This window comes from Chiloscyllium punctatum, chromosome 1, assembly GCF_047496795.1.
Source record: "Chiloscyllium punctatum isolate Juve2018m chromosome 1, sChiPun1.3, whole genome shotgun sequence".
Classification (NCBI taxonomy): domain Eukaryota; kingdom Metazoa; phylum Chordata; class Chondrichthyes; order Orectolobiformes; family Hemiscylliidae; genus Chiloscyllium; species Chiloscyllium punctatum.
The window spans coordinates 67,782,403-67,803,193 of NC_092739.1; the positions used below are offsets into that span (position 1 = coordinate 67,782,403).

Consider the following 20,791-nt stretch of genomic DNA (forward strand, 5'->3'; position numbering starts at 1 on the left):
GAGCTTCGAAACACTAAGGGTAAAAAGACCCTCATGGGAGTCATCTATAGGCCCCCAAACAGTAGTCTGGATGTCGGATGTAAGTTGAATCAGGAGCTGAAATTGGCTTGTCGCAAAGATGTTACCACAGTTGTTATGGGGGATTTTAACATGCAGGTAGACTGGGAGAATCAGGATGGTATCGGGCCTCAAGAAAGAGACTTTGTGGAGTGCCTCAGAGATGGATTTTTAGAGCAGCTGGTGCTGGAGCCGACCAGGGATAAGGCGATTCTGGATCTGGTATTGTGTAACGAACCAGAATTGGTCAGTGACCTCGAAGTGAAGGAGCCATTGGGAAGTAGTGACCATAATACAATAAGCTTCAATCTGCAATTTGAGAGGGAGTGGGTACAATCGGAAGTGACAATATTTCAGTTGAATAAAGGGAAATATTGAGCTATGAGGGAGCAACTGGCCAAAGTTCAATGGTGCAATACCTTAACAGGGAAGACCGTGGAGGAACAATGGCGGATATTTCTGTGTATAATGCAGAAGTTGCAGGATCAGTTCATTCCTAAAAGGAAGAAAGATCCCAGGAGGAGACATGGGCGGCCGTGGCTGACGAGGGAAGTAAAGAAACATATAAAGTTAAAAGAGAAAAAGTATAACTTAGCGAAGATAAGTGGGAAAACGGAGGACTGGGAAGCTTTTAAAGAACAACAGCGGATTAGTAAGAAGGAAATACGCAGAGAAAAAATGAGGTACGAAGGTAAACTGGCCAGGAATATAAAGGAGGATAGTAAAAGCTTTTTTAGGTATGTCCAAGGCAAAAAATTGGTTAGGACAAAAATTGGGCCCTTGAAGACAGAAACAGGGGAATATATTACTGGGAACAAAGAAATGGCAGAGGAATTAAATGGGTACTTCAGATCTGTGTTCACTGGGGAAGACACAAGCAATCTCCCTGAGGTAACAGTGGCTGAAGGACCTGAACTTAAGGGAATTTATATTTGCCAGGATTTGGTGTTGGAGAGACTGTTAGGTCTGAAGGTTGATAAGTCTCCGGGACCTGTTGGCCTGCATCCCAGGGTACTGAAGGAGGTGGCTCGGGAAATCGTGGATGCGCTGGTGATTATTTTCCAGAGTTCAATAGAATCGGGGTCGGTTCCTGAGGATTGGAGGGCGGCTAATGTTGTGCCACTTTTTAAGAAGGGTGGGCGGGAGAAAGCAGGAAATTATAGACCATTTAGTCTGACCTCAGTGGTGGGGAAGATGCTGGAGTCTATTATAAAGTATGAAATTACGGCACATCTGGATAATAGTAACAGGATAGGACAGAGTCAGCATGGATTTATGAAGGGGAAATCATGCTTGACTAATCTTCTTGAATTTTTTGAGGATGTAACTCGGAAGATGGACGAGGGAGATCCAGTGGATGTACTGTACCTGGACTTTCAGAAAGCTTTTGATAAAGTCCCACACACGAGGTTAGTGAGTAAAATTAGGGCGCACGGTATTGGGGGAAAAGTACTAGATTGGATAGAGAATTGGTTGGCTAATAGGAAACAAAGGGTAGTGATTAACGGCTCCATTTCGGAATGGCAGGCAGTGACCAGTGGGGTACCGCAGGGATCCATGCTGGGACCGCAGCTTTTTACAATATATGTAAATGATATAGAAGATGGTATCAGCAATAACATTAGCAAATTTGCTGATGATACAAAGCTGGGTGGTAGGGTGAAATGTGATGAGGATGTTAGGAGATTACAGGGTGACCTGGACAAGTTAGGTGAGTGGGCAGATGCATGGCAGATGCAGTTTAATGTGGATAAATGTCTGGTTATCCACTTTGGTGGCAAGAACAGGAAGGCAGATTACTACCTCAATGGTATCAAATTAGGTAAAGGGGCTGTTCAGAGAGATCTGGGTGTTCTTGTCCACCAGTCAATGAAGGCAAGCATGCAGGTACAGCAGGTCGTGAAGAAGGCTAATAGCATGCTGGCCTTCATAACAAGAGGAATTGAGTATAGAAGCAAAGAGGTGCTTCTGCAGCTCTACAGGGCCCTGGTGAGACCACACCTGGAGTACTGTGTACAGTTCTGGTCTCCAAATTTGAGGAAAGACATTCTGGCTATTGAGGGAGTGCAGCGTAGGTTCACGAGGTCAATTCCTGGAATGGCAGGATTGCCTTACACGGAAAGACTGAAACGACTGGGCTTGTATACCCTTGAGTTTAGAAGACTGAGAGGGGATCTGATTGAAATGTATAGGATTATGAAAGGATTGGACACTCTGGCAGGAGGAAACATATTTCCGCTGATGGGGGAGTGCCGAACCAGAGGACACAACTTAAAAATACGGGGTAGACCATTTAGGACAGAGATGAGGAGAAACTACTTCACCCAGAGAGTGGTGGCTGTGTGGAATGCTCTGCCCCAGAGGGCAGTGGAGGCCCAGTCTCTGGATTCATTTAAGAAAGAATTGGATAGAGCTCTTAAAGATAGTGGAGTCAAGGGTTATGGAGATAAGGCTGGAACAGGATACTGATTGGGAATGATCAGCCATGATCCTATTGAATGGCGGTGCAGGCTCGAAGGGCTGAATGGCCTACTCCTGCATCTATTGTCTATTGTCTAAAGTGTGTGTGTGTAGTACAATGGTGATCACCTGTAATGTGACATGAACCCAAGGTCCCAGTTGAGGCCCTCCCTATGGGTATGGAACTGAGCTATCAGCCTCTGCTCGGCCACTTTCCTCTGCTGCCTGTCCCGAAGTCCACCTTGGAGGATGGTCACCCGAAGTTCCGAGGCTGAATGTCCTGGACCACTGAAGTGTTCCCCAACTGGGAGGGAACCCTCCTGTCTGTGATTGTTGTGTGGTGCCCATTCATCCGTTGTCGTAGCCTTTGCTCAGTTTACACGCACGGACACAGGTACACACAGACGCGCACACAGACACACACACTCACACATGCACCCTCTCACAGACTTAAGACACTCTGCGCGCGCGCACACACACACACACACACACACACACACTTTCTCACACTCACAACACAGACAGACAAAGACCCACATGCACACATATATTTTGTTGGGTGAATTTGTACTTGCAGAGTTACATTGCACTTTGCTCAAAAACTGCATGAATTCATGTAAAACTCTGTTATCTCACTTTTTTAGATTAGAATCAATCTAAACATCAGGTCATAGACAGAGAACACAGGGGGCTAACACCTTCAACATATTGTTTAGCTATCACCATTGTTAACAGCTAACCCGAGAATGCAACTTTTTAAAAAAAAGGGTTTTGTGATTTACACACAAAAGAAGTGAAACTATCACTGTATTCTAACAGATGAAAGGCTTAACAGACAATCAATTTTTCAATGTATAATTTCAGTTACATCAGTGCAAATTTTTGCTATAAATTCTGTGTTACGATCGAGCCCTCCAATCACATGATGAAGGAGCGTCGCTCTGAAAGCTAGTATGCTTCCAATTAAACCTGTTGGACTATAACCTGGTGTTGTGTGATTTTTAACTTTGTATACCCCAGTCCAACACCGGCATCTCCAAATCATGATCGAAAGAAAGATATGCTGGCATTGGAGGCAGTTGATAGAAGGTTCACTAAGTTGATTCCAGAGGGGTTGTCTTAAGTCATAGAGTCCTAGAGATGTACAGCTCGGAAACAGACCCTTTGGTCCAACTCGTCCATGCCTACCAGATATTCCGACCCAATCTAGTCCCACCTGCCAGCACCTGGCCCATATCCCTCCAAACCCTTCCTATTCATACGCCCGTCCAGATGCCTTTTAAATGTTGCAATTGTACCAGCCTCCACCACTTCCTCTGGCAGCTCATTCCATACACGTACCACCCTCTGCATGGAAAAAGTTGCTCCTTAGGTCTCTTCTATATCTTTCCCCTCTCACCCTAAACCTCTGTCCTCTAGTCTGGACTCCCCTACTCCAGAGAAACGGCTTTGTCTATTTAACCTATCCATGCCCCTCATGATTCTGTAAACCTCTATAAGGTCACCCCTCAGCCTCCAACACTCCAGGGAAAACAGCCCCAGCCTATTCAACCTCTCCCTATAGCTCAAATCCTCCAACCCTGGCAACATACCTTGTAAATCTTTTCTGAGCCCTTTCAAGTTTCACAACATCTTTCCGATAGGAAGGAGACGAGAATTGCACGCAATATTCCAACAGTGACCTAGCCAATGTCCTGTAAAGCTGCAACATGACCTCCCAACTCCTGTAATCAGTACTCTGACCAATAAAGGAAAGCATACCAAATGCCTTCTCCACTTTCATGAACCTATGAACCTGCACTCCAAGGTCTCTCTGTTCAGCAACACTCCCTAGGACCTTTACCATTAAGTGTATAAGTCTTGCTAAGATTTGCTTTCCCAAATTGCAGCACTTCACATTTATCTAAATTAAACTCCATCTGTCACTTCTCAACTCATTGGCCTATCTAATCAAGATCCCCTTGTAATCTGAGATCACCTTCTTCACTGTCCATTACATCTCCAATTTAGGTGTCATCTGCAAAGTTACTAACTATACCTCTTATGCTCACATCCAAATCATTTATATAAATGACGAAAAGTGGAGGACCCAGCGCCAATCCTTGTGGCACTCCACTGGTCACAGGCCTTCAGTCTGCAAAACAACTCTTCACCACCACCTTCTGTCTTCTACCTTTGAGCCAGTTTTGTATCCAAATAGCTATTTCTCCCTGAATTCCATTGAGATCTAACCTTGCTAACCTGTCTCCTATGGGGAACCTTGTCAAATGCCTTACTGAAGTCCATATAGATCACGTCCACCATTCTGCCCTCATCAATCCTCTTTGTCACTTGTTCAGAAAACTCAATCAAGTTTGTGAGACATGATTTCCCATGCACAAAGCCAAGTTGACGATCCTTAATCAGTCTTTGCCTTTCCAAATACATGCACATCCTGTCCCTCAGGATTCCCCCCAACAACTTGGCCACCACCGACATCAGGCTCACTGGTTTATAATTCCCTGGCATGTCCTTACCACCTTTCTAAAACACTGGCACATTAGCCAACCACCAATCTTCCGGCACCTCACCTGTGACTATCGATAATACAAATATCTCAGCAAGAGGCCCAGCAATCACTTTCCTACCTTCCCACAGAGTTTGAGGGAACACCTGATCAGGTCCTGGGGATTTATCCACTTTTATGCGTTTCAAGACATGTAACACTTCCTCCTTTGTAATATGGACATTTTTCAAGATGTCACCATCTTTTTCCCTACATTCTATATCTTCCATGTCCTTTTCCACAGTAAATACTGATGCAAAATACTCATCACACAGCCCCATCTCCTGTGGCTCCACACAAAGGCCACCTTACTGATCTTTGAGGGGCCCTATTCTCTCCCTAGTTACCCTTTTATCCTTAATGTATTTGTAAAACCCTTTGGATTCTTCTTAACTCTAGTTGCCAAAGCTATCTCATGTCCCCTTTTTGCCCTCCTGATTTCTCTCTTAAGTATACTCCAACTGCCTTTATACTGTTATAAGGATTCACTCGATCTATCCTGTCTTACATATGCTTCCGTCTTTTTTTTAACCAAAACCTCAATTTCTTTAGTCATCCAGCATTCCCTATGCCTACCAGCCTTTCCTTTCACCCTAACAGGCATATACTTTCTCTGGATTCTCGTTATCTCATTTCTGAAGGCTTCCCATTTTCCAGGCATCCCTTTACCTGCGAACATCTGCCCCCAATCAGGTTTTGAAAGTTCTTGCCTAATGCCATCAAAATTGGCCTTTCTCCAATTTAGAACTTCAACTTTTAGATCTGGTCTCTCCTTTTCCATCACTATTTTAAAACTAATAGAATTATGGTCGCTGGCCCCAAACTGCTCCCCCACTGTCACCTCAGTCACCTGCCCTGCCTTATTTCCCAAGAGTAGGTCAAGTTTTGCACCTTCTATAGTGGTACATCCACATACTGAATCAGAAAATTCTCTTGTATACACTTAACAAATTCCTCTCCATCTAAACCCTTAACACTATGGCAGTCTCAGTCTATGTTTGGAAAGTTAAAATCCCCTACCATAACCACCCTACTATTCTTACAGATAACTGATACTGCGATCTCCTTACAAATTTGTTTCTCAATTTCCTTTTGACTATTAGGGGGTGTATAATACAATCCCAATAAGGTGATCATCCTTTTCCCATTTCTCAGTTCCACCCAAATAATTTCCCTGGATGTATTTCCGCGAATATCCTCCCTCAGTACAGCTGTAATGCTATCCTTTATCAAAAATGCCACTCCCCCTCCTCTTATGCCTCCCGTTCTGTCCTTCCTGTAGCATTTGTATCCTGGAACATTAAGCTGCCAGTCCTGTCCATCCCTGAGCCATGTTTCTGTAATTGCTATGATACCCCAGTCCCAGGTTCCTAACCATGCCCTGAGTTCATCTGCTTTCCCTGTTAGGCCTCTTACATTGAAATAAACGCACCTTGTTCTCTGCTTTGTCCCTGACTGTTTGACTCGTCTTTGTTCTCAACTGTACCAGTCTGAGATTGATCTCTTTCCTCACTATCTCCCTGGGTCCCACCCTCACACCTTACTAGTTTAAATCCTCCCAAGCAGCTCTAGCAAAGCTCCCTGCCAGTATGTTAGTCCCCTTCCAATTTAGGTACAATCTGTCCTTCTTGTACAGGTCACTTCTACCCCAAAACAGCTTCCAATGATCCAAAAATGTGAATCCTTCTCCCATACACCAGCTCCTCAGCCATGCATTCATCTGCTGTATCCTCCTATTCCTGCCCTCACTAGCTCGTAGCACCGGGAGTAATCCAGATATTATTACTCTCAAGGACTTTTTTAAAAAATTCCTGCCTAACTCTCTGTAATCTCCCTTCAGAATCTCAACCTTTTCCCTTCCTAGGTCGTTGGTTTCAATGTGAAGAATGACCTCCTGCTAGCCCTTCTCCCCCTTGAGAAAATTCTGCACACTCTGAGACATCTTTGATCCTGGCACCAGAGAAGCAATACACCATTCTGATTTTTCACTGCTGGCCACAGAAACGTCTGTCTGTACCTTGGACTGGAGAGTCCCCTAAGACAATCAATCACTTGGAACCTGACATACCTCTCATTGCATTAGAGCCAGTCTCAATACAAGAAACCTGGCTGTCCATGCCAAGTTCCCCTGAGAATCCATCACCCCCTACATTTTCCTAAACAGCATACAGAAGATTAAAGACGCCCTCCAACGCATCTCGTCCACCTCCCGCCCCTCCGTCCTCAAACCCCACTCCTCCAACTGTAACAAGGACAGAACCCCCCTGGTGTTCACCTTTCACCCTACCAACCTTCGCATAAACCACATCATCCAATGACATTTCCGCCATCTCCAAATGGACCCCACCACCAGGGATATATTTCCCTCCCCACCAATTTCCACTTTCCGCAAAGACCGTTCCCTCCGTGACTACCTGGTCAGGTCCACGCCCCCCAACAACCCACCCTCCCTTCCTGGCACCCTCCCCTGCCACCATAGGAATTGCAAAACCTGTGCCCACACCCCCCCCACCCACCACCCCCTCACCACCATCGGAGCCTTCCACATCCATCAAAGTTTCACCTGCACATCCGCCAATGTCATTTATTGTATCAGTTGCTCCCGATGCGGTCTCCTCTACATTGGGGAGACTAGACGCCTCCTTGCAGAGTGCTTCAGGGAACATCTCCAGGACACCCGCACCAATCAACCCCACCGCCCTGTGGCCCAACATGTCAACTCCCCCTCCCACTCAGCCGAGGACATGCAGGTCCTGGGCCTCCTCCACTGCCGCTCCCTCACCAGCCGACGCAAAGAGGAAGAATGCCTCATCTTCCGCCTTGGAACACTTCAACCCCAGGACATCAATGTGGACTTCACCAGTTCCTCATTTCCCCTTTCCCCACCTCACCCCAGGTCCAACCTTCCAGCTCAGCACTGTCCTCGTGATCTGTCCTACCTGCCTATCTTCCTTTCCACCTATCCAATCCATTGCAAAGGCATTAACTGCTAACTCTCAGTTAGCAATGTGGGTTTCTTTCTCGCTCTCTTCCCCCTCTCGTTCTCTCTTACATGCGCGCTCACTTGCTCTCTCTCTCTCTCTCTCTTTCCTGCACTGGCCTCACCATGTGCTTCCTTTGTCTGTTCTTCTTCCTTTTAAAAGTGCTGTTGTTTTGACTTTTTTTTCTCTCAAATTCAGAAACAATGCAACAGCATATAAAACAGTAATTGCTGCTCCTGGAATTTGAGGAAATCACCTCCAACACCTAAAATACCTCAAAAAAGGAGAGCTGTTGCAGCCAGAACTTTTTCCCATCCTCCATCTTGGATTACCCAGAATCCCAGAGTACAGGTTGAGCATGTTTCCCCTGTACTCTTTGGAGTTTAGAAGAATGAGCGGTGACCTTATTGAAAAAGATTCTTAGGAAACTTGACATGGTAGAAACAGAAGTTGTTTCCCCTTGTGGGAGAATTTACAACCAGAGGGCATAATCTGAGGGTAAGGGATCACCCATGTAAAACCAGCATAATGAGGAATTTGTTCTTGGAGGATATTAATCTATGAAATTCTTTACTATCAAGGGGAGTTGAGGTTGGGTCCTTAAGCATTTTCAAGCCTGAGGTAGACGTTTTTAATTAGTAAGGAAATTGAGGGTTAGGAGTAAAGATGGGAAAGTGGAGTTAAGGATTGTCAGATTAACCATGATCTCACTAAATGGTGGAACATTCCCGTTGGACTGAATGGTTCAACTTCTGTTTCTATGCGTTATGATCTAATGGACAGGTTAGGAGTCCGGCTGTAATTTACTCACTGCAAGATTCCTAGCCTCTGACCAGCTCTTGAAGCCACTGAATTTATATGGTTCAGTTTCTGGTCAATGGTAACTCTGAAGATGTTGCTAATTGTCAAACCAAATCTGGATATTGTCCAGATCTTGCTGCTACTGGACATGGACTACTTCTGTATCTGTGGAGTGACAAATGGTGCTCAATACCGTGAAATCTTCAGTGAACATCCCCAATTTTGACCCTATGATGGAGGGAACATCATTAATCAAGCAGCTGAAGATGATTGATCTTTAGGATATGACACTGAGGAACTCCTGCAGACATTCCTTGAAAATGAGATGGCAGACCTCCAACAACCACAATTGATTTTGTTTCAGCTAGGTATGACTCCAACCAGTCAGAGTTTTTCCTTTGATTCCCATTAATTCTGGTTTTGCAAGGGCCCTTTGGTGCCACACTCAGTTGAGCATGTCCATGATTTCAAGAGCAGTCATTTTTTTCCTCACCTCTGGAATCTGCTGTTCTGTCCATGTTTTAACCAAGGCAATAATGAGGTAAGAAGGTGAATGGCTCTAACAGAATCCAAACTGAGTATCGTTAAGTAGATTATTGCTAGGTGAGTGCTGCCTGGTAGCACTTTTAATGATCCTGCCTGTCATTTTACTGTGATTGAAAGTAGGCTGATGGATGGTTTTTGGCCTGTTTGAATTTGCCTTACGTTTTTGTGCAAAGACAGAGCTGGGCAATTTTTCACATGGTTGGGTAGATGCCAGTCTGCAGTTGTACAGTGACAGAAATGTGGAAATTCTAGGGTACAATTCTTTAGTATTATTGCTGGAATGTTATCTGGGCCTATAGCTATAGTATCCAGTGCCTTCAGTTTGTTAATATCATGTGGAATGGATCTGCTGCATTAATTTTCACCTACACTTTAAAAATAAATTTGAATGCTCTCCTCACTGACATCCCATCCATTCAACTTTCTAAACTTGAGCATGTATCTTCTCCAGCACTATTATCCTACTCATGCATCTCACGTCTTAGATGATCTTGTACCATTTTCAGGTCTGATGTCACATCCATGAAGAACCTCAAAAGGTTCTGCATTAAAGATGCAGAATAAATGATAATTGTTTTTTCTATAATTCTCATACAGTTTTTTTTTCACTTTAGCTATTCCTTTGAGCAGACAGAACAGTTTTTGAAGTCAGTGTTTGATTGCAATCCAGAGTCAACAAAAACCACTGCAGTTCTTGAAAGCGTCTATCAAAATGAACCAGCTGTGGGTCGAAACAAGAAGGTAAACCATGTACTGAAACTTCTTTAAAACACTTAAAGGCTACAGTGGATACAATTATTGAAAATTATTCACCCTTTTGTTTCAACAAAAATAATATTCAGAATATTATTCTGTAAAGCAGTAGGCATTATTGCATTGTTCCTCACTGTGTGTCTTTGAGCGGGAAGTACAATGAATTTATGATCAAAATGAAACCGTATTCAATCTTAATGTTTAATTCCAATGCTTATGTAAATTCTTTTTTTTTCTTGTTCCTTCTTTACCAGTGTTTTTATAATATTTGCTTTGTGGCCTTTATTAAATACAGTTACTCCCCCATATCTGCAAGAGTTCCATTCCTGAGAATTCCCGTGAATTATGAAATTCATGAGTGCAGAGCTTGTTTTAAAATGGATTAAAAATCACGGACACTGTGATTTCACAGACACAGAGGATTTACTGTACCAAGTGTTGTTTAACAGTGCAACTTATTTTAAATTGGGACAGATATAAGATGTGCAGAGCTTTTTCAGTTATAGAGGATTACATGTGTATTCTCTGACCATTAGAATTGGATCCTGTAAAATTGACACAAAAACAAGAGCTTTTGCGATCTGGATTGGATTCAGATAATTAAACATTTTTCTAAATCATTTTAGGGGTAGATATTGGAAATGCATTCTTTTATACTTTAGCTGTAAGTGTTTTTTTTAAAAGAGTCATGTTACAACAGATGCTTGTGGTTTGTGTTATTTACCAGTCAGTAGAGACTGGTGATGAGACCAATTCAACAAGCTGCTGGAGGAATAATCGATAAACATCTGCACATTTCAATTTACAATACTCAGTATCTTGGCTGTGTGGATGTCTTACATTCTGTCTAAATTTTGCTGAGAATCAGCAGGATTGCTTTCCAGTTGGAGAAATTGATGTTGCTTTCACATTTATCGCTATTAATATAATTTTGTATGCCATTTATTTCTGTTTCAGGACATGGTGAACAAGGATTTTAAGGAATTGGACAATGACCGTACATTCCAGGATGCGGAATTCCCAAATTATGAAGACTTTCGAGCTGAAGCAGTTTTGCATCGTCGCAAGCAGCAGGAATGCTTCAGTAAGGCAGCAGAAGCTTATCGAAGGGGCATGAAGCCAGTAGCCACATTTTATGCACAGCAGGTAAGGGCGCTAAAATGCAGCAGTAATCAAGTTGCTGAGTAAATAGCTGATTCTGACATTTTCTCATTTGTGCAACTACAAATCAAACAGATAATAACACCCACATCTTTGCAAGTAAATGGATTCAGCACACACCAATGCCATCTTATTGGAGACGTGTTGGGTGAATGAAAACCTCAATGACAGACATCTTTGGAGGGAAAATGGAAAGCCACAAGAAATTTGTCTTTCTGTGGTAATGGATAAAAAAGCACAGGTGTTGCATTATATTGTTTTGAATGTAATCCTCCAGGTTTTCTTATTTATACTGTTTTACAAATTATATATCAATAAGAAAACTGATACACATTCATTGTGGCTATGCCATCTGCTAAATTTGTATTCTTCCCTTGCTGCATTGTGTGAGATTTGAAAAATGCATCACTGTTGCAAAGAACTTTTTTATTCACTCTCAGGATGGCTAGGTCAGTATTTATTGTCCATCCGCAGCGCTGGCTGAACAACATCAAACTGTGAAATTAATGTGCCAGATACTACTTTTGATATCGCTGATAAATTGCATTTGTTGAATATATGATTGATATGATCTTCTTCACCCCTGGCATTACTGATTGTTATTATGGCACACTAAATATACATACATTTGATTTGTATATAATTTTATTCATAATACTCTGTTAGATTCATTCTCTAGAAAATAATTGAAGTATTGTAGTCAAAGCATTTTAAAATCTCAGTCTAATTTAAGTTGTTAGGTTACGCGTTCAGATGCCTTTTAAATGAATGTGAATAGGAAAGGTTTAGAGGGATATAGACCAAGTGCTGGCAAATGGGACTAGATTAGGTTAGGATATCTGGTCGGCATGGACAAGTTGGACCAACGAATCTGTTTCCATGCTGTATATCTCTATGACTCTATCAAGTTTTCCGTAAGAAACGGTAGAAAGGTTGGGCATGAAGAAGACTTTTATTTTTCTTTTCCAATTCTGGAGAAGAAAAATATGTTGTATGGGTTTTTCGTATTCTTTGATTAATCAAATAGCTTACCTGTGCTGACTTGTGACTTTCATAGGTGAACTAGATATTGTTCTGATTTGATGTCTACACCTCAGTAAATTACAATAAGTATTCATCTGAAGCAGTTAGGTTACAAAGCCACATTATAAATATGCAAGACTAATTATGCCCATCTTCATTCAGCTAAAATGAGCTTAAAATTCCTGGCTAAATCTAATTATGAGTTCCAGACTTTTGCAGCCAGTACTCTATTAGTAAATCCATTCCATGTATTGAAAGGAAGAAGAAAATGCTACTTTTATATCACAATTCGTGACCTCAGGTTATCTCGAACACTTTACAAACAGTAACATACATCTGCATTATTATCACTAGTAACATGGAGAAATCCATATGTGATTCTCTGAACATCACTGATAAATCAGTTTTCTTTTGGTTTTGTTGGTTGAGGGATCAGATGGCCTTTGCATAAAAGAATTTGCCAAGCTTTTGAAACTTGCACCGGGAACTTTAACATCTATCTGTGAAGAAAGATGATACTTCACAACCTAATTTACTTCCTTCTTATTGAAGTTCAACTATAACAATTCCTCACTTGTAGTAATTTGTAGTTTTAGTTGTAGTTTTGTTCCAAAAACCATACTTTTAAGTGAATCATAGGATGGAATTTTCCCATGCCTTGAATAGCATGGGCAATGGTGAGAAAGTTGGAAAAATATGACAAGGAAAAAAAAAATCAGATTGCTAACTTCAAGAAAAAGACTTGTGGTTCTTCCCTTGTTGTTTATATATTGAGTTCTGAACCTTACTAACAAGTGGCGCATACCTTATTTTTATGCATTTGCTTCCCCCTTATAACTTATCTTGCCTTATGCCTAAACAGCTTCTGATTCTTCCTCTCCCCCTCTCTCCCTTCCCATTGACAAATGAGTTTGGCATCAATTTACCACATGAGGTCAGGGTGATTATCTGGCACTACAGCTTGTGCTTACTTCACTGGACCTTCTTCTAGATGCACAGCACTTTTCCTGCATGCTTCATAGACATCTTTCACTCTTTGTGAACGCAATTCAGCATTGCCAAACCACCATCTTTATTATGTCTGCTTTCAGAACTACCTGCACACTAATCTAAACTTTCACTTTTTAGGATTTCAATTCAGAGCCTGCAAACACTTACGACTTGCATACTTCTACACATGTATGCATGGATACACACAAATGATGCTTCCAACTATTCTTAGCTGCTTTCTTAATGGTGATTTTTAGGCTTGCAACTTTTGGGCTTGCATTGCTTTTTAGCACGTGTTCTTCAGCCATATCTTACAGGTTACCAGCTCTGTGCAGTCTGAGGAGTTTCTTCCTTGAACAGTTGCAATAATAGATATAGAATCCCTACAGTATGGAAGCAGGCCACTTGGCTCATTGAGTCCACACCCACCCTCCAAAGAGCATCCCAACCAGACACATCCCTGATCCTATCCTATCTCAATTTATCATGTGCAAACTCCACACAGTCGTCCAAGGGTTGAATGGAACCCAGGTCCCTGGTGCTGTGAGGCAGCAGTGCTAACCACTGAGCCACCATGCTGCTCTATATGAGGGTGATTGTGCTTCTGAATGTAATCTAGGTAAGGAATTCAGTCACAGCTGCTGGAGAGTGCAGCTTCAACGCCTAACTGATGCATCCTGTGAAAGTTGAGTGGCTTCCTCTTCACAGTTGGAAGCTGATCTGAGTAGGTGATGCTGGCCTTCTTGTCGTTACTGTTCCCTGGGCCCCACTAGTATGCGTAAGAGAAGAGAGGAAATTAATTGTGAAAAGGCATTAAAATTCTATTCAAAATAAAAGTGAGTTGCATCAGTGCACTTGTGATCTGGGGAAGGCTGCACAGCATAATGAAGCCTACTTGGATGGTTGCCTCTAGAGGTTTCAGCATCCTCACAAGAACAGTTGCCTTTTTTTCTGGTCAGTTCCTGCATTTTTCCCTCATACAGGGTATGAAGCCTCATGTCCATCACTTTGTTGTCAGTCATAGCCCCCTCAGCCTGACTGTGAGAGACTGTTTCCACAGTGATTGAAGAGAGGGATTGAGTACAATGGAAGTGGATGGGAGAGAATTTAAAAGTGATAGAAGATCAAGAGAGTTGGTGAGGTCTCCCCAAGGAATGAGTAGGAAGCAAGAGAGCAGGGACATGCTTTTACAGGAGTAGAAGTGACAGTTTATGGGTCATGCTGAGAAATGTGTAGAGTGACACAGTGAGCAGTAGAGGCAGAGAGAAGATGGTGGCACTTAGTGGAATGCAGGAGCTCACTAACTAACTTTTGAGCATGCTGAGCATTTCTTTTAAAACAGGTACTGGGCATTTATTATAACATGGGACACTGTGTTGACCTGGGCTGCTATCTTGGTTCAGGCTATCTGCTTCTGATGACATGGTTTCCTTTGGCAGTCTGGAGGAAACAGCACAGGCCTTTTTCTCAACCACCATGATGATTAGCACCTCCAGGCCTCTGTTTGCAAAACAGAGGGTCCTGCGTGCCCTGCGCCATTTGCTGAGTTTCAGTGGTATAGGGCCATAGTGCAAGGGCTAGTTTCTGGCTTGCAGCTTGGAAAGTGCTATGGAGTTGGAACTTAAGCTCCAGAGGAACTGTTCATTCCACACAATTGCATGAGAAGGTGCCACAGAGGTCAATTGTATAATGAATGAGCAGAAGAGCAGACCATTACATGGAAAAAGCTGAAAGAGACCACCAGCATTAAGTGTGTGGTGCTGGAAAAGCACAGTAGGTCAGGCAGCATCCAAGGAGCAAGAGAATTGACATTTCGGGCATAAGCCCTTCATCAGGACCACCAGCCACAAATGTCCCTAATAAAAATACTTTGTCAAAAATAGGAACTTTTAGCACACAATTTCCTTTGGGAAATGAGGTAAAACAAGAGTTACTTTGGTTCCTTTGAACATTTCTTATCTGGGAAAAAATTATATACAAGTTGGAATACGATGTGGTGCATGTGCACCTCTCTGTATTTCTAGTTGAAATAATGCACAAATAGTCATCAAATATAAATTAAATAGTTTAAATCCAAATCCTCAACAAAAGAACTGCAGATACTGGAAATGTGCAGCAAAAACAGAAGTTGCTGGAATAACTCAGCAGATCTGTCGGCATCTGTAGATTGAAATCAGTCAATATTTTGGGCCTGAAACTGTTCTGAAAGAGTCACTGGAGCTGAAACATTGACTCTGCTTTTTCTCCATTCACGGTGTCAGACCTGCTGAGTTACTCCAGCAATTTCTGTTTTTGTTTCTGATAACACTCATAGAGTCATAGAAATGTACAGTACGAAAACAGATCCTTCAATTCAACTCGTCCATGCCAAACAGATATATCCTAAATAAATCTAGTCCCATTTGCTGCAACTTGGCACACATCCTGCTAAACCCTTCCTATTCCTAATGTTGTGATTGTATCAGTCTCCATCATTTTCTCTGGCAGCTCATTCCATACATGTACCACCCTCTGCATGAAAAGTTTGCCCCTTAAGTTCCTTTTTAATTTTTCCCCCCCTCACCTGAAATCTATGTCTTCTAGTTTTGGACACTCCCACCCTGGGGACAAGACCGTGTCTATTTACCCTATCCATGTCTGTCATGATGTTATAAACCTCTTTACGGTCACCCATCAGCCTCCAATGCTCCAAAGAAAATGGCCCCAGCCAATTCAGCCTCTCCATATAGCTCAAACCTACCAACCCTATCAATATCTTAGTAAACCTTTTCTGAACCCTTTCAGGGAGACCAGAATTGCATTCAGTATTCAATAGTCCTCTACAGCTGCAACATTACCTCCGAACTTCTATACTCAATGCACGAATCAATAAAGGCAAGTATACCAAACACCTTTGTCACTATCCTCTCCATCTTCAAGGAACTATAAACCTGCACTCCAAGATCTCTTTGTTCAGCAACACTCCCTAGGACCTTACCATTAAGTGTATAAGTCCTGCCCTGATTTGCCTTTCCAAAATGCAGCACCTCACATTTATTAAATTAAAGTCTGTCTGCTACTCCTCAGCCCATTGGCACATCCTGTTGTACACTGAGGTAACCAGCTTCACTGTCCACTAACCTCCAATTTTGGTATCATCTGCAAATTTACCTCCTATGTTCAAATCATTTATATAAATGATGAAAAGCAGTGGACCAAGCACCGATCCTTGTGCCACACCGCTGGTCACTGCCCTCCAGTCTGAAAAGCAACCCTCCACTACCTCCTCTTTCTTCTACTTTTGAGCCAGTTCTGTATCCAAAAAGCTAGTTCTCACTGTATTCTACTCAGTAGTCTCTTTCTTAACCAGTCCCTCTAGTTTGGCAGTGCCTTGCTTCAGCTCCAGTTAATTGGTTCTGAGATGGCTGATACCTCAATGTGCAATCTGCAAACTTTGCCACCTATGGGTTAGGTGCTGTTTGGAGGGTCAGTGAGCTGAGTTAGGAGATTTATGCACATGCTCCTCTGCTTTAATTTCACTTCTGCATTTTCCTATTAAATTCTGTGTTTGTTATCTACCTGAATGGCATTCTCATATTTTCGGCAATCATCATAAGTTGGTTAACCTCTTCTTTAAGAATTTCACTGAAGTATTGCATTGAAACTGGCCTTGAGTGATTACTGCCTTGATGCAAGGCACTCTCACTGGCTTTAAAATGGCCTGACCCCCCCCTCACCCACTGAAGAAATGAATGAGAGCAGACTTGGAGTTCCCAAATTAATTAGGAAATTAGTCGGCCTCCTGAAGGCTCAGTACTGTGCGCCTTGAATTTTTCATGCAAACAAGCCCTGGCACAAGGAAAGCAATTTTACAATGTACACTACAGTAACAAATGTCTCTCTCAAACAGACTTTAGAATGGCTCTGTCTCACCTAATGTAAAGCTGGGACTCCAAAATTCAAATAAGTTTGGACAGTCCAGAAATTAGGCTTTTCTACCATAAAATGTACACTCCTGGTTGCTATTGTTTCCCTGCAAAAAGTGACCTGTTGATTTGAATATTCTTGAAGATGTTTGCTTCAGAATTTTTTGAAAAAGATTCATAATTCCTTCATTCAAATGAATGTCAATGGTGGCACTCAATTCATTATGACAGCCCTTAAGTCACTGAAGCCCCATCATATCACGGCAATAATGCACGACAGGACTAAATTTAAATTTAACATAACAATTGGAAATATCATTCAAGACAAAATGATAAGAAAGAGATGATCACCTTATTAAGATTGTATTGTAGACCCCACTAATAGTCAGAGGGAAATTGAGAAACAAATTTGTAAGGAGATCTGTTATCTGTAAGAATAATAGGGTGGTAATGGTAGGGGATTTTAATTTTCCAAACATAGACTGAGACTGTTAAGGGTTTAGACGAAGAGGAATTTGTTGTGTGTGTCTGCAAGAAAATTTTCGAACTTAGTAAATGGATGTACCTACTAGAGAAGGTGCAAAACTTGACCTACTCTTGGGAAATAAGGCTGGGCAGGTGACTGAGGTGTTAGTGGGGGAGCACTTTGGGGCCAGTGACCATAATTCTATTAGTTTTAAAATAGTGATAGAAAAGGAGAGACCAGATCTAAAAGTTCTAAATTGGAGAAAGGCCAATTATGATGGTATTAGGCAAGAACTTTCAAAAGTTGACTGGGGGCAGATGTTCGCAGGTAAAGGGACAGCAGGAAAATGGGAAGCCTTCAGAAATAAGATAACGAGAGTCCAGAGAAAGTATATTCCTGCTAGGGTGAAAGGAAAGTTTGGTAGGTATAGGGAATGCTGGATGACTAAAGAAATTGAGGGTTTGTTTTAAAAAAAACCATATGTCAGGTACAGACAGGACAGATCAAGTGAATTGTGAGTTTTGAGAAGATTTGTGCCTCAGATTGAGGTTCTGGATATAGGTTTGCTCGCAGAGCTAGAAGGTTCATTTTCAGACGTTTTGTCACCATACTAGGTAACATCTTCAGTGACCTCCGGACGAAGCATTGCTGATGATTCCTGCTTTCTATTGATAAGTTTGGGTTTCTTTGGGTTGATGATGTCATTTCCTATTCTCTTTCTCAAGAAGTAATAAATCGGGTCCAAGTCAATGTGTTTGTTGATAAGAGTTCCAGTTGGAATGCCATGCTTCTCGGAATTCTTGTGCATGTCTCTGTTTGGCTAGTCCTAGGATGGATGTGTTGTCCCAGTCGAGTGCTGTCCTTCCTCATCTGTATGTAAGGATACTAATGTGAGAGGGTCATGTCGTTTTGTGGCTAGTTGAGGTTCATATATCCTGGTGGCTAGTTTTCCACCTGTTTGTCCAATGTAGTGTTTGTTACAGTCCTTGCATGGTGTTTTGCATGATTTTCCAGCCTTTTTGATGAAGGCAGATTCAGGCCCTGGAAGGGCTGCCTGTTTCCTTCAGATAGGCTCTTAATGACTGCTTGACAGCCTATGTAACAGTAGTTAAAGGAGGCTAACTGAGATTTTCCAGCTGGCTTCTGGTATCCTGACATGACGGGATGGGGAAGGATTTATTTTAATGCCTGGAGCATGCAACAATTCTAGGCTGGGATATCAACACTCCAACTAGACTTAATAGAGTTCCCTGCTTGTGTGCAAATATAGCCAAAGGTCACTCTGTAAAGAAATTTCCCCCTCTAACCCCACAGTACTTGTATGGCTGCTTTCTGTGGTTTCAATTTGAATTTTTCAAAAGGTTGATGAGGTGGTACTTTCATATTGAAATGTCGTCAACTACTTCTTTTTACTGCAGCTTGCTGCAATTGGAATGTCTCTGATAGACTCTTTAGCTTGGTGAGGCAATGGCCTGGTGGTATTTATCACTGGACTCTTAATTCTGGGGAGCTGGGTTCAAATACCATCATAGCAGATGATGGAATTTGAATTCAATGAAAATCTGGAATAAGAATCTAATGATGGCTATGAATCCATTGTCAGTTGTCGGGGGGAAATCCCATCTGATTCACTCATCTTTTCTAGGGAAAGAAATGGCCATCCTTACCTGGTCTGGCCTACATGTGACTCTAGACCCACAGCACATGGTTGACTTTTAATTGCCTCAGGGCAACTCTCATCCCGTGAATGAATTTTTAAAAAACACCACTTGCCACTCTTAACTGTATAAGGAATCTGTGTCTGTATTAATTGAGGGGTGTCCCATTTAAAATCCTGGGTCAATGATTTTTTTTCCCCCCTTTAGGAATGAGTTTAGAACTTGGTCTTGCACTGGCCATTATTGGGAAGAAAAATGTAAGGGATAATTTTTTTTGATAATTTTACTGATTACAAAAAGAAATCATTTGAACTTTCAGAAAATCTGATAAACTGAAATGATTGGAAACATAATCCTACATTGTTGGTAGGGCACGTTTGGAATCAGAAACAGTCCAAATAGATGCTTCCTGTCCCTGAAGTGAAACTTCAGTTCAGTGTGCTTTGAATACAAATTATTATGATGTGCAAGTTGCTCATAACAAGAATAAGGTTCGTACTGATGTACATAGCACGTCCAAATAGTCCAGAGCAGTGAGAATGTCTTGAAAACCATACTACATTTACTAGAATTGCATTAACCTTTTGATGCTAAAAGCACTATTTTACTTGGCTAGAAATTTGTTAGTTTAACTGCTTGCAATGTAATACTTTGTGCTTTAATGCAACCACTATTTTTAAAGGGTCACCTTCATGGCGAGAAGATGAAACAAGCCAACCACCGAGCTGCTGTAAAAATTTTGAAGCAAGTGAATGTGTCTTTACTTCCTCAAAATGTTTTAGATCTGCATGGCCTTCATGTAGAAGAAGCCCAGTACCACCTGGAAAAAGTGCTATTTGAGAAGATTGATGGTAAGTCGCTCGTATAATATATATCATCAAAGAAATTAAAGGAATCGACCCCTGGAAAGACAAAGAAAGTTGCTTTGCTTACTATGTGTCTATGATATGGCACATCTCTAATTCAAATGTTGGCAAGATGTTATAACATGGGCTGTTGCTCATCTAATCCTGGCCTCTTGTGTCTCCTCTATTTTAATTGCTCCAATTAGGAATCAAAGGTTATTTGGGTATTTAAAGGTTGTAACGTTAAGCTAAAAATCAGCTGCAGTCATAAGACCAAAAGGATTTGGAGCAGAAGTTAGGCATTCGGCCCGTTGACTCTGCTCTACTAATCAATGAAATCGTAGCTAATCTGATAATGCTCACTTCCAATTTCCTGTCTTTTCCTTTAACCTCTTGATTCTTTGTTGATTAATAATCTGTGCATCTCAACCTTGATTATACTTAATGGCGCAGCCTCTCTACAGTTTAAAAAAAAAATTCTTGAGTGATGAAGCATGCTTGAAGAACCATTTGACCAACTCATGCACTGATTTATTACATTCAAATACTTGTGGAAGTATACTTAATGTAAGAAACAGGATTCAAAATAATACAAAAGGT

General features: G+C 41.8%; 1 protein-coding gene across 5 annotated transcripts in view; it reads left to right on the top strand.

Moving 5' to 3' along the window:
- Positions 1-20,791, top strand: part of n4bp2 (NEDD4 binding protein 2) — a 94,350-nt gene that overhangs the window by 66,546 nt on the left and 7,013 nt on the right. For 4 of the 5 annotated variants that reach the window (XR_011960351.1, XR_011960352.1, XM_072567845.1 and 1 more), the window contains exons 12-14: positions 10,005-10,131; positions 11,101-11,289; positions 20,029-20,197. Coding sequence is in view for 2 of the 5 variants with exons in the window: in XM_072567845.1 (XP_072423946.1) it covers positions 10,005-10,131; positions 11,101-11,289; positions 20,029-20,197 (485 nt within the window). In the remaining 3 variants the exon portion in view is untranslated. Of the gene's footprint in view, positions 1-10,004; positions 10,132-11,100; positions 11,290-20,028; positions 20,198-20,791 lie in introns of those variants that run through there. The other variant, XR_011960355.1, reaches the window with a different exon arrangement.